The following is a 12939-nucleotide window of genomic DNA, read 5'->3' as shown; positions in this document are numbered from 1 at the left end:
ATAGATTACACAACATTATTCTCTCCCAAACTATCTGATAGTTTAAACATGGATTTCTTTACATTTATTATATATGTATCCAAATAATTTAATAATATGAGTATCACTATATTCTTTAGCAACTTTTACTAGTATTAAGGATGACCTTCCAGGGTCTGTCCATAAGCAAAATAAGTAGTTATAGTCTGAAACTTTGAACACTACTATTTAATTTATCCCTCCATTATATAATCTATTATTATTTACATTGATTAATAACAGTTTGAGAAAATGTATATTTATATACTATAATAGGTCTGAAAACCTTACCTTAGAGTGCTCGACTCTGCTGTAAGGCTTTCCTTCAACAAATTCAATGTAGTCTTTGTAAAATATTAGAGGGCCACACATAAGAGCTTGAAAGTGAAATATGTAACTGAAAAACTCCAGCATTGATGGACTTTGTCTGAAAACACCAACACATTTTTAAAAACGTTAACATTTACTAACACTAAGTGTATTTGTGACAGATGCTTACCTCAACTCACAAAAAGCTATCATGTGACTACTCTCTATCAATAGTATTGTATTATCTATACTGACAATTTATCTTCCTCTGCTATTACAACTAATCCCCACTTTCAAAAATTAGTAGGTATGAACATAAAAACTTTAGCAGTAGTGAGGAAAGGTGGGAAGAGCATGAGTGGAGAGAAGTACCTATTGGAAGTACAGTTTCAATGTAAGAAAATGTGAATTTTTAAAACGTTATTACCTCCTCTCGCACAAAGCTAGAATCAAACCAAGCATTAAGCAACTACCCAAAATAAATGGGTATGGTATGAGATGAAAATGAAGCACACCTATGAAATAGGAAAGTAACATTATCTAGGTAGAAATGAACATACTGACACAACTGCAGTAATTAATAATTTTTATAGCACTGAAAAAGTGATGGTATTGCTGTTTGTGCTAAAGAAGAACATATATGTATTGTTTGCCACAGAATTGTATCTGATATCATACCTGTATTAAAAACCAAGCCAGAAATATTTACATTGAATCACAGATGTGGATGTCAGATACATGAGAGCTGCAGAAAGATATTATAGAATGAGGTAGGTACCTATCAAACCTCAGCCTGATAGATGATGATCCATAGCCTTTAAGTGGCATTAGCAGGTTGAAGAGAAATTAGAGAAAAAAAATACAGAAAAACAGCAAGCAGCTAGGGCATGAAATCCATGTAACCTACTCATGATAACATCAATAGATCAATTTACTTTGTTTGGTACAATCCACCAGGGCAAAAAACATTCAGCAGAAATGCAAGTCTGGTGTTTGTTCTTATCAACTGATTAAGGTACGTTTTTCCAGTGAGGTCCAACTGAGTAAAAATATTCAGGGAAAACTAGAAGGCTTATTTGTTTTTATCAATTGTAGAAGTGATATTAACTAGCACAGTTCACCTTGGCAAAAATAACAAGGGAAAATGCAGCTAAAAGAGGATGAAGTTATTTTGTTCAGTGAGGCCCACCTGGGCAAATATATGAAGAGAAAATTCAAGTAGACATTTTTCATTTTAAAAAGAAAAGGTATAGTGGCTAGTGTGGTCCCCTGGGCAAGAACATCCAGAGGAAATGAATCATCAAAAGATTAAGTTAATTTGTCAAGTGGAGTTTACATAGGCAAAAATATATAGAGAAAACAGTATAAATTGAATAAGTTATTTTATCCAGTGCAGCTCACCCAGGTAAAAACATTCAAGAGACACACATCATCAACTGATAGTTACTTTGTCTGGAAGTAATTTAAATAGCTTTATCCTTTTCTCAGTGAATCAATAAACATGAGTAATGTAAATTAAATATCAAAACTCACTCAGGAGAAAACCTTCACGGTCCATCACACCAGCAATTGGAAACTGGGAGTGGTAAGGATTTCTGTGCTCCACTAGAAGAAAAATAAAAATTGGGGAGGGGACAATGGGGATTTCAGAGGCACATCACACTGAAGACTGTGCAATGGGTACCCGAGATTCTCCTTTTTGAAAAGCAGACCAACCCCGACATATGCAATCAAATGGTTAGCAGGGATGGAAAGAAATCCCCTTGTGTTCTATTAGTGAAGTCCACAAATGACAGTCCACCACAGACTGGAAATGAATAATACCTAATACAATATGTATGTATGCCACTGGGTAAGCAGCCAGTAGTCTTAGAGAAACACTCCATCTCTACAGTGAGTATTATACAGTTACTTGAAACTAGTGTGGGTTTGAGGCAAAGCATACCTTCCATGATGATGAGAAAATACATTTGCATATAAAATTATATTTAAAAATGGCTGGTATGGGTAGATAAAGCACTAGAGGAGCAAACAAGTGACCTAAGAAGGTTGAAACATTGTTTGCACCTCTAGTAGTGCTTTATCTACTCATACCAGCCGTTTTTAAATATATAAAGCATACCTTACCAGGCAACACCTGCCAAAGGTTGGATCCATAAAGTAAATGCTACAATTAGGGAAGTTGGAAAGAAAGCATAAAAAGAAAAACATCAGACTTACCCCAGTCAAAAGGTGAACTTAAAAGGTGAAGTAGAATTGCTATGGGAAGTCAACAATATCCACTAGAGGAAAATACAGCAATGTCATGTAGATAATGTGTGGTGAAGGTATCAGTAGTCCACATTCCAGTCTGAACTATCTTTTCCAAAGGATGTCAAGATGGTACAGCCAAGGACATAGTGATATGATGAATCTGATGAGAAGAATGTTGTGAATATGGTGCTCTTCCAATGATAAATACAAATATGCCAGCCTAATGAGTAAATGAACCCAACCAGTGAGCTTGACAAGGAAAGGCAGGTAGAAGGATTCCAGAACATAAAAGGTTGAGAAAACGAACCCTCAAAGGAGACAGTATGTATCACATATCTCTTTAAGGAGTGAACTGTTATGGAAACCAAACAGGATTGGAATAGCAGGGCAGGTTTGAAAAAGAAGGTAAGAAAATGGATGGGAATGCCAAACCACCTAAATTGCCATCACACCTTATGGAAGAAGGACTAGTTGGGATAGAGGATGATATACACAAAATGCTAAATGGATGCAGGTAACATGAAAGGCATAAATATCTGAATGAAGAAAACACAAGCAAGAAAGAGTTGGAAATAGGTCCCAAGGGAGAGAAGGTAGATGGAACAGGAAAATAAAGGTCTAACTGTAGATAAGAATGACCATAAAGATCAAAACCAAGAACACATCTGTGTAATGAGGGACCACTTCTTGAGAAGAATCTCACTGGGAGAAGACAATCAATCCATCATCAAATTCAGGGAGCTAGGAAAAAAAAGCAAGGAAAGACCAAAGGATAGTGACTGTGAGCCCAGAAATGAGATCCAGGATCTGAAAGCACAGACTTGGTATTGGTACATGCCTGGCTCAGTGAGTTAAGTGTTCACTACAGAGATGTCAAAATGTACTCTAACCACCAACTCCTATTGGAGAAGTAAGTGGGACAAAACTTGACAAACTACTTAAGACTTGAGAAACGTGATAAGGAGAGAACTCTCCTCAACTGATCCAGAGATTTAAAATCTCCCAAGAGTAAATGTAAGAGACCTAATGCTCTAAAGATGAGTATAAGAATCAATGCAAATTCAGATCAGATTGTGTAAGCAGTAAAACCTCTGTGGTCTAGACTGTAACCACCAATCCAGAAATACAAAAAGAAATTGCATAATAAAGGGGAGTCTACTGAAAGGTACATGTGAACTGTTCACTCCCAACTGAAGACGAGAAGGCAGTGGCTCACCAATATTATAAAGAATGAGCCCTCCCAAATACAATTTTGATAGGGGTAAGAACAGGTTTTCATCCTGTTATCAGGTATCCCATCAATTCAGCATCCTATAAGAGAAGAATGTAGTTTCTGAACTGTGAAAGGGAAGAACAAGCAGGAGCAGTTATCCCTAGGAGGAAGAATGCAAAAACTCATTGAGTGAATATGTTGTGCAACAGTTTATACTCTCCAACAGAACACTTAAAGAGCTGACGTTAATTCAAAAGGTATGGCTCTGAAGTGGAAAATTCAACTTGGAGCAATAAGTAAATATTGACAAAGTGAGTACTCTGGATAAGGAACATTTAATTATAAATTAAGAAAAAATGAGGTTTCTAGGATCAAGAACATTGAAAAATAAGCCAAAGTCTAGCTCAGTCCTATGAAAAGAAAGAAATGACCACATCAGTGATGTAACAAAGCATAAATTTCAAGTCCCACACATTGATAAAAAATAGTATAAGGTACATTGTTAATAAATACAAGAAAAAATATTCAGATAGGACAATGAATTAGATATTACTATAGTAAAGATATTTAAAGTATAAACTATGAAACGTACCTGGTTAATAAATAACAGACAAACATCATGCAGGCAAACCATTGAAATGTATGTAGTCCACAAAGTATGTAATAATAATAATAATAATAATAATAATAATAGATATGCTAACTAACTAAAATTACCCATAAAACACATTAATAATCGATATCTCAGTTACCAGTCAATGAAATGAACCTAGAAGACAAAGGATATATGAGTGAGTCTTGTATTGATGCAAAATCAAAGAGGCCCTACTTATACAGCAACTAAAACCAAAATTAAACCAATATAAAGGAACACCTTTATACCTATACTAATTAATATCCAAACATCCAACAGAAGAGCCTCCTACAATCCCGTACCAGTTTATACTCTCGTCACTAAAATGTGTCCAGCAACAGTCACTTGCAAACTCTCTTTCTTAACCTGAAGATGACCAAGAAAGGTCGAAACATTGTTCTCTCCTTATCAATAAAAGTGTTAATACGTGTACCAGCCATTCTGAGATACATTTTTATTTCAAATGGGTTTCTCATTATTAGAAACAATCTAAAGGTACCTAATCCACAAACTATGCAATAATAAAGAATGTGCATATCAACAAAAATTACTAGAAAACAGTAATAATTAAAATCTAGCCTACAATTCTAATAAATTAGCCTAATTGAAGAAGGACACTGAATTAAAGCCTACATTAATGAAAAAAGAGGATGAGAAGGAACATAATTAACAATGAAGAAAAAAAAAACCCAACTAAAAAGAGACAACAAATTACATGTTACTAGTAGTAAGAATATGTATCCAATACACAATCTAAACATGCCTAAGTATATTTATTAATAATGAAGTAACAACCATAAAACTTGCCAAGTCTACAAAGTACTTGATATTTACAAACATGCAAAAAGGATTACACTGGCCCAAAATATGAAGTAATAATTAAGAACTAAATTGCATTGCATTTAAAGTAACTTAAATGACAAATGACACATAAATACCTAACATACCAATATCTGAAAACAGATTACATGAAATACATAATTCTCCCTTGTGAACAAACCATACAAAGGGCATCTAAACACTACCTACCACAAGTATATTAAGCAGGTGTGAAATGTACACATTGAAAATCTTATCACGCATCCCTTGGGAAGAAGAACAATTCTTCCTCTAATAGAATAATATGGAGGCACAGCAACTGATAGATGTCAAAAGAGTCCATAGTGTCTATTCATTGATTACATTCTTCCTCAAACACGTTATCACATGAAAAGCCTGAATCACCAGCTGAATATATGAATTAAAATCCCTGTGAGCCTGTACCTCCTCAGCAGATAAAGTCACACTTGATTTCTGAAAAGTCATTATTTACATTAATTACAAATTCATACTACTTATTTTTTGTTACTGAATTACAAATAGGAAAACAAAATATTTTTGAAACAAGTGAAGAACTGAAATGGCAAATAAGGTAATAAATGGTAGCCACAAGTTAAAAAATGTACATCTAAACAATGCCATAGTACTTGAAAAAGTGAGGGTTCAGCAGGAACAGCAGAGGGAGCAAGCTGTGCCAATATAGATGGCATAATACTTGTGATATGTACATGTTCTGAAATGGTGTGAAACTGATGGGATAAAAAGATTGGTGCACTGATTGCAAATTTTGTTTTTGCAATGGTTGGAGGACAAACAGGAATTGAGATTGCTTTATGTGACAAGGAGGTAAGAAAGTTTTTATAAAAGAAAAAGTACACTATTATAAATCAAAATAAATAACCTGATACTGCTAATGCTGAATGTGTTTATTCTTATATTATTGAAAAGTCAACTAACCAGAGCATCACTAAACTACATCTGACTAAATGGCACAAAAAGAACAGTTGTCTTAACATGCATGCAACATATATTCTTTTGTAGATTTTTGAAAATGCAAAAGCTATTGTTTTCCTATACTAAAAATATATTTCTGATAGATATTTACCTTCCTCATACAATTGTTTTTCTCTTGCAGTTCTTGCCCTCTGTATGCAATATTTTTTGCATGCCACTACCTGTAAAACTCCCATCTACCCCATGCATTGGGGGAAAGAGTATCTATTGAAAATATATTTTCACTTAGCAAATAAAAGCTTCTGATACGTTATCTTACTTCTCCTCACAAAAGAGTTAGAATACCACAGTAAAATAGTGGAGGGACTGGTGCAGAAGATGTACAGATAGGTATCTTTTGAAAGCATCTAATGACCATTGATGGAGTTTGAACCCCCTATTAGAAGAGAAACACTCATGGAAGATCTTATCACTTCTGAACCAGAAATACTTCTTGCCCACTGTGGTAATAAGTGTCACATAAATAGGCAGAAATTGTGAGATGCATATCCAAAAAATGAAAAAAAAACTGAGGTGGTCCTGCACTACATTTAGCTAAAATCTACAGAAACATATTGCAGGAGAAAAATGTATGTAGAGTCCCCTGTCACAGATAGAATGGTGAGGAGATAAAATGGATGCATCTCTTAGTGATAAGCAGCTAGGGTGCAACAATCTAACTGGAAGGTCAAAATCCAGTCCAAAATCAGGCAGTGTCAAACATACATTGTGGTAGAAAGAGGCTCCACACCACCTTTAACTAAAATTGGATAGAACGGGAATAGAAAATGTTATACAATTCAACTGAATAAATCCATAATTAGTATCAACTACCCACAAATCCAACATCCAAACAATGGTAAGGAGTGTGTGCCAGTGAGGTGTTTCATTCCAAATCCCATAAAACTGGATCCATACTGCACACCATCAGCCTCTAGGTGTAACCCTCACAGATGTAGAATGCCAGGAGAGACCACATGTGCTCTATACAACATCATTCTCCAGATATGCCTGCACAGCAGTTGGAGCTCATGACTGAGTAGCTAATTCATATAGTAACCACAGTACTGGGGTGAATCAACCTAGGATCATGCAACATCAACTACTAGGATCCACCACACAGAGGTTAGGTGCATGAGGCAAAAAACTTAGTGACCATAGTACGAAGAGAAATCCCAACTAGGGGAGGAGGTCAACTGCAGTATGGCAGACCTACTCTTAATACTTTTATTGAGTCAAGTGGAGGACACATAACATCAACGCCAGCAGAATACCACTTCCATACTCTCTACTGAATGTAATTGAGCACATCCAGAAAGTTTCTCCCATGGTCCACCACTTCAGTAGCTCGGAACTGGTAAGGACTCCCATGTTTCACGAGAAGGAGAGAGGGAATGCATTAGGGAATACAGAAGTATGCAAACATTGGAGACAGTGCACTGGGTAACCCCTAACTCCCTATTTTGAAAAAAACAGATAATCCCAGATTTATTCAATCAAAGAGACAGCAGGGATGGGCAGCAATTTCCTTCTGTTTTACCCATGAAAGTCCATGGGTCGGTACAGCCTGGAACAGGCACTTGTATGAAGCAAAACATTGAGAAAAATATATTAGTAGTCTTGTGGAACATCTCATCTCAACAGTATTCATTACTGGCCACGAGTATACACCGAGATTGGTGGAATAAGCCTACACTCTAACCCAACTTCAATGTGACATTCCCAATAATCCTTGTTACACTACCCTGTGGAACATCATCCTTTTGGGCCCAACTCCATTGAGGTGCAGCTCTTAGAGTAGCAGGGTACAACCTGTATAACATCCCCCAGATAGGACCAAACAGAAGCTAGAATACACATATCACCAGATGGCCTCCCAAGCAACTACAGTTCACAAGATAAGAAGAGCCAGGCCCATGCAACACCAACCTCTGGGACCCTCTGCACAGAGGTGAAGCAGAGGCACTAGGCAGCAGTTAATATATTCTTTGAAGACTTATAGTTGATCAGTGTTCACCACTAAAAGGAACAAGCTTCTGTAACAAAAAATAAAATAAAAATCTCAAAGCAAATGAAAAAACAAAAGGCAAGTTAATTGAGTAATAGATTACAATTAACAAGGAACTGTAGAAATGTAAGTACTGCTTTCAAAAAGTGGGTATCACATAAATTAACACAAAAATACAGAACATCTTAATGTGATGATTCCTTAAGAAGTGGTGATTAGATGGAGTAACATGTATAAGGTGGAGGATTGTTGCATGATAATTGACATGCAAAGGCACAGTAAACCACATTAATCATAGGGTAGATGGGAGTTTCAAGACTAGTAACATGAAGAAATATTTTACATATAGACAGCAGCACTGAATAAGAAAAGCTATTGTGTGAGAGGATGTAAAAAATCATATCATAAAAATGCAACTTTGAAAAAATAATTAAAACTAAGTTCAATATTTTGAAGAAAAATTTGTCATCTAAGGTAGCTAAATCAGTATCATGTTAAACTTAGATGAAATAATGCTTTCAATAAAACAGAAAAAATAACAGAATAGATATAACTGACAAAAAACTAAGTACAAAATGGAACCTTATGTTTTTTATAAACCACTAACCTTAGAGCATATCGCTTTTGGCTCAAGCTAAGTTTTTCTTCTGGCCTTGCTAGTCCATCATGAAGACTAAATGCCACACTGCTAACTTTCTGGGTTGCAATCATGACAGGTCTAAATGAGACTTTGAATTAATCCATTACTTACATTTAGTTTTAATAAAATATAAAGCTGTAACACCAAATATTAAACCTAGAAATTATAAGTGCTAAAACTTAGAAAAAAAACACAAAAAAACAAAATTATTACAAAAACATTTAACAATATTGGTAGTCTTATTTTTGTTAGATTACCATAGAATTTAAACACAGCAAAAACTACAGAAGACAGCCTGATTTTATATTATTCAGATGTCCTACCCTGTGATATCTAGTGTCCAACCACCATAGTCATAAGTCAATCGAAGCAGGTGAAGAGAGGAAAGGTAGAGTAGGGCAACAAACAACACTCCTCTAAAGAAAGGATTACACATTAAATCATATCAAAAATACTGATTTCAGTATTCTGTTAATACAAAATAAAGACCTTAAATTTGATAAGCAGAAAATAATTTTTGAAAAATGAATAGCTACACAGAAATAGAAAACCCACAAAAACGGACAACAACACGACATCAGCAGTTCATACAAAACAGGCTATTCTTAACTTAAAATGTCATATAGACAAGGCATAACAGTTAAGTGCAATATGATTAGAAGAGTAACCACAGTTTAAGAACAATTCATACTAGAGAGGCTATACAAAATATTTAAGTTGATAAATTTAAATGACCATTCAAACAAGTTGAATACAAATATTAGGTTATTAAAAGAAATGTGTACATTTCCCAAAGATCAAACTATGAATAACTTTAAATTAATTAGCAGACAGATCTAAAAATAACCAGTTTGATAGTCAGAAAGTAACTATAATCTGTTTAACTTTCAAAATATAACTATTTAAGAGATTACAATAAATTTTTATTCATCTTTTAAGAAAACTTGGGAGATGATTTTCTTTTTGGTTACAAACAATGTGTAAAAATATGAACTTCCAATATCTACGGTGTTCAAACTATTTATACCTAAAGGATTTTTGACCAAAAAAAAGTCTAAACCCTTTTCAGACCTCTCAAGAATTGTTAATGCATTAGTGGTTATCCTTTAAATGTCAAGATAAAAAATTGTAAACAAAAACAGTCAAAGGACAAAAACAGATTGAAACTGTTTTATAAACTTAACTGATAATATGGCCTTACATTTTATAGTATGTTAGCCAAACTTAATTATTTTATTATTCTAAGCATTTTTTTTAGAAGTTCTACATATCAAAACAGCAAAACATAGTTTTAAGTTTGTTGCATATCATGTATAAAGGTTTACCTTGTAAGTGAACCTTCTCAACAAATTATTTCAGTCCTAACTTTATCGCTTGTGGATTACAACCAATAATAAATGTATAATTTTGATTCCTTTCTCCAATTAACACCACTTGAAATTTTTTTAACTATCAACTTATCTTCTCTTTGTTTCATCATGCCCCTCTATGAACTTTACCATTTTCAAAATTAATTCTATCTTTACATTGAGCTAAAGCATAAACTTTCAATTAAATTTTGTGAAAAATCTATTACAAATTCAACATTTTGTACAATCATGAAAACGTGTTAACCAAATACTGACTGTTCAAATATTGTGGAAGTAATATGCAAAATATTAAAATGCAAATAGCATGCCATCATTGTGCAAAGTTCAAACATGATGAACCTTCTTTTAAAAGCTCAACTTTGAGCAAGTTTTATTTCTGAATGAGATAAAGTAAAACAAGCAATAATGTATACTCCCACCTCTTCAGCCTTTATTCCAGAATTATTTTTAATTTCATGAGCCTTAGCAACAAATAAATTTGGAAAACTGCCAATTGTTAATAAATTCTCATGACTAGGTTATAGTGATAATTATGGATACAGTTCTTACACTCACAGCAATGTCAGCTATCATACAGCTGTAAAGTAACAACTATTATAAGACAATTAATTTACAAACTACTATTTGGCCATGAAATATAATCATGAGAAAACACTCAGCATTATTTAATCATAAAGACTGTTATGATAAGAACCACACATGGTAACAGAATATATGTTGCCAAGTAAAGAAAAAATCCTAACCTTGAAGAAAAATTTTTGCTCTGCTTCTAACTATCAACATTATCAGTGATAAACATACAATAGCTAAACAACTGTTGTCTAGTAGAAAAAACCTTGAAAGAGTCAATGTTAATATTTTAACAATATCCATCCACCCATTTCCCGACTGATAATAATAAATTTAACATCTGTTAGAATTCGGTATTTTAATAATATCACTCTGCTCTTATTTTTGAATTTATCAGAAAAAAAAATACTTATTCATAAAAAAAATTATAGATTTGGTGTAATGAAAAAAAAAAACTTGCAATATATTCCAGTTTTAGCTTTTACTGCAAACTTCTTAATGCTAAAACATTAGTTAATAATTATTCTCTAAAGAAATTATTTAAATTACTTAAACTTGTATTTACACAATTATTCAACTTTCTTCAACCACACAGAAGGAGCTCACAAATAACAATCGTGTAATCCTATCCAATATTAATCTCTAAAAATTGATTAAAAAATTAGTCACTGCAACTTATTATTTGGTTTTAATCTTCAGTAAGATTACAACATTTCTCACTCCAGTAGTTATCAAATAATGAAGGTCCCCCAATTATATAAACTTATTAAAATTAAATCAAAAAAATAATTTGGGAGGTATCAACATTTCTTACCTAATTTTTAATTCCAATACCTATTCCTGACCTGATTATGGACTTAGTATCAAATCCATTGGATTCAAAACTCAGTTAAGATGAAGATACCATATTTTTATAGTATTTATGACATTTAAAAATGTCAACAATTAACTGACCATTCAAGAAATCTTACCTGTGCATAATCTGAGGATTTACATTGTTCATTATAATGTATGACAGAGTACCCAAGACACACAAGTGGCTGATTTGGCTGTAGAGAGAAAATTAATACTTTTAAATCTTATAATAATGTGATATAATAACTCTTAAAAATTGATATATATTAATTATTGATGTTTAATAAATTATATGACAAGTAGCACTATGATTGACTGAAGAAATTAATGAAGATTTCTATCTTAAAGAGCACTAATATCTAATGAAGACAATGATTTAAATGTAAAATACTGATGACAGATTATGTTAACAAAAGTTTTTGGTAGGACATATTTTACTGTTGTTGGCTATAATTACATTTATTTCTACTGAGTGATTATTGCATTTAAGTGTAAATACAGTTTTTAAGGGTAAAGAATGCCAGTAAGTAATTTAAATAACTTCAATGTCATATATGAAAGGTTAAACTTTTTATTACTGAAGTTTATGGTTTTCAAGTCTGATCAAAAAATAAATTTTTGTCCTCAAAATATACAAGTTTTCTAAGCCTTTTTATTCTAATGTTAAGTAACTGATTAAATGTTAGTTTATTATTTTATTAAGTCATTAGAAAGTATCTCTTTAGGTTACTCTAGGTCAAGTATAAAAGTAAATTCATTATTCTGTGTAAATATTCTTTCACTGATAAATAGTGCCTTTACTATGTATGAAACTCCTGATTTATTATTTACATTTCCATATATGCTATGAATAAATTAACAGGAATTGAAGAAAATCGTAAAGGTATAAGCCACAAGACATTAAAACATATTGCATGTCCAGAATACACACAAAGAAACAATACATCTGGTTTTGTGCCAGAAGTTAAAAGTTCATTTGCAAATTACTAGTTTCTGAGCCTCTGACTTACAAGGTTAGGATTGTTCCTTTCACTATGAAAGATACCACATTAAATTATGCTTCTTTACTACAACTTATTAGAAATATCTAACAATTAATTGAAACATTAGTGAAATTAGAATATTAAATTTTTTTTGTACACTAAAGCATTTAAATTCCTAGCATATTTATACAAAAATTACCCTTTTAGATGCTGTAGAGAGTTATTGTCTTATGCAATAAGTAATTATAGATACACTATTTAATTTTACACAACA

The 12939-nt window shown here is 32.8% G+C and overlaps 1 protein-coding gene across 2 annotated transcripts in view; it reads right to left on the bottom strand.

Moving 5' to 3' along the window:
* LOC143223244 (lysophospholipid acyltransferase 6-like) overlaps positions 1-12939 on the bottom strand; it is a 56340-nt gene that overhangs the window by 25878 nt on the left and 17523 nt on the right. For both annotated transcript variants that reach the window (XM_076450937.1, XM_076450938.1), the window contains 4 exons: positions 11799-11876; positions 9211-9303; positions 8855-8965; positions 310-445 (listed from right to left, as the gene is read on the bottom strand). In XM_076450937.1, the coding sequence (XP_076307052.1) occupies positions 310-445; positions 8855-8965; positions 9211-9303; positions 11799-11876 (418 nt within the window). The remainder of the gene's footprint in view (positions 1-309; positions 446-8854; positions 8966-9210; positions 9304-11798; positions 11877-12939) is intronic.

The sequence above is a fragment of the Tachypleus tridentatus genome, chromosome 8, assembly GCF_004210375.1.
Source record: "Tachypleus tridentatus isolate NWPU-2018 chromosome 8, ASM421037v1, whole genome shotgun sequence".
NCBI classification, from domain to species: domain Eukaryota; kingdom Metazoa; phylum Arthropoda; class Merostomata; order Xiphosura; family Limulidae; genus Tachypleus; species Tachypleus tridentatus.
Note: the sequence above shows the minus strand (reverse complement) of the source record. Positions and strands in the feature narration are given on the sequence as shown.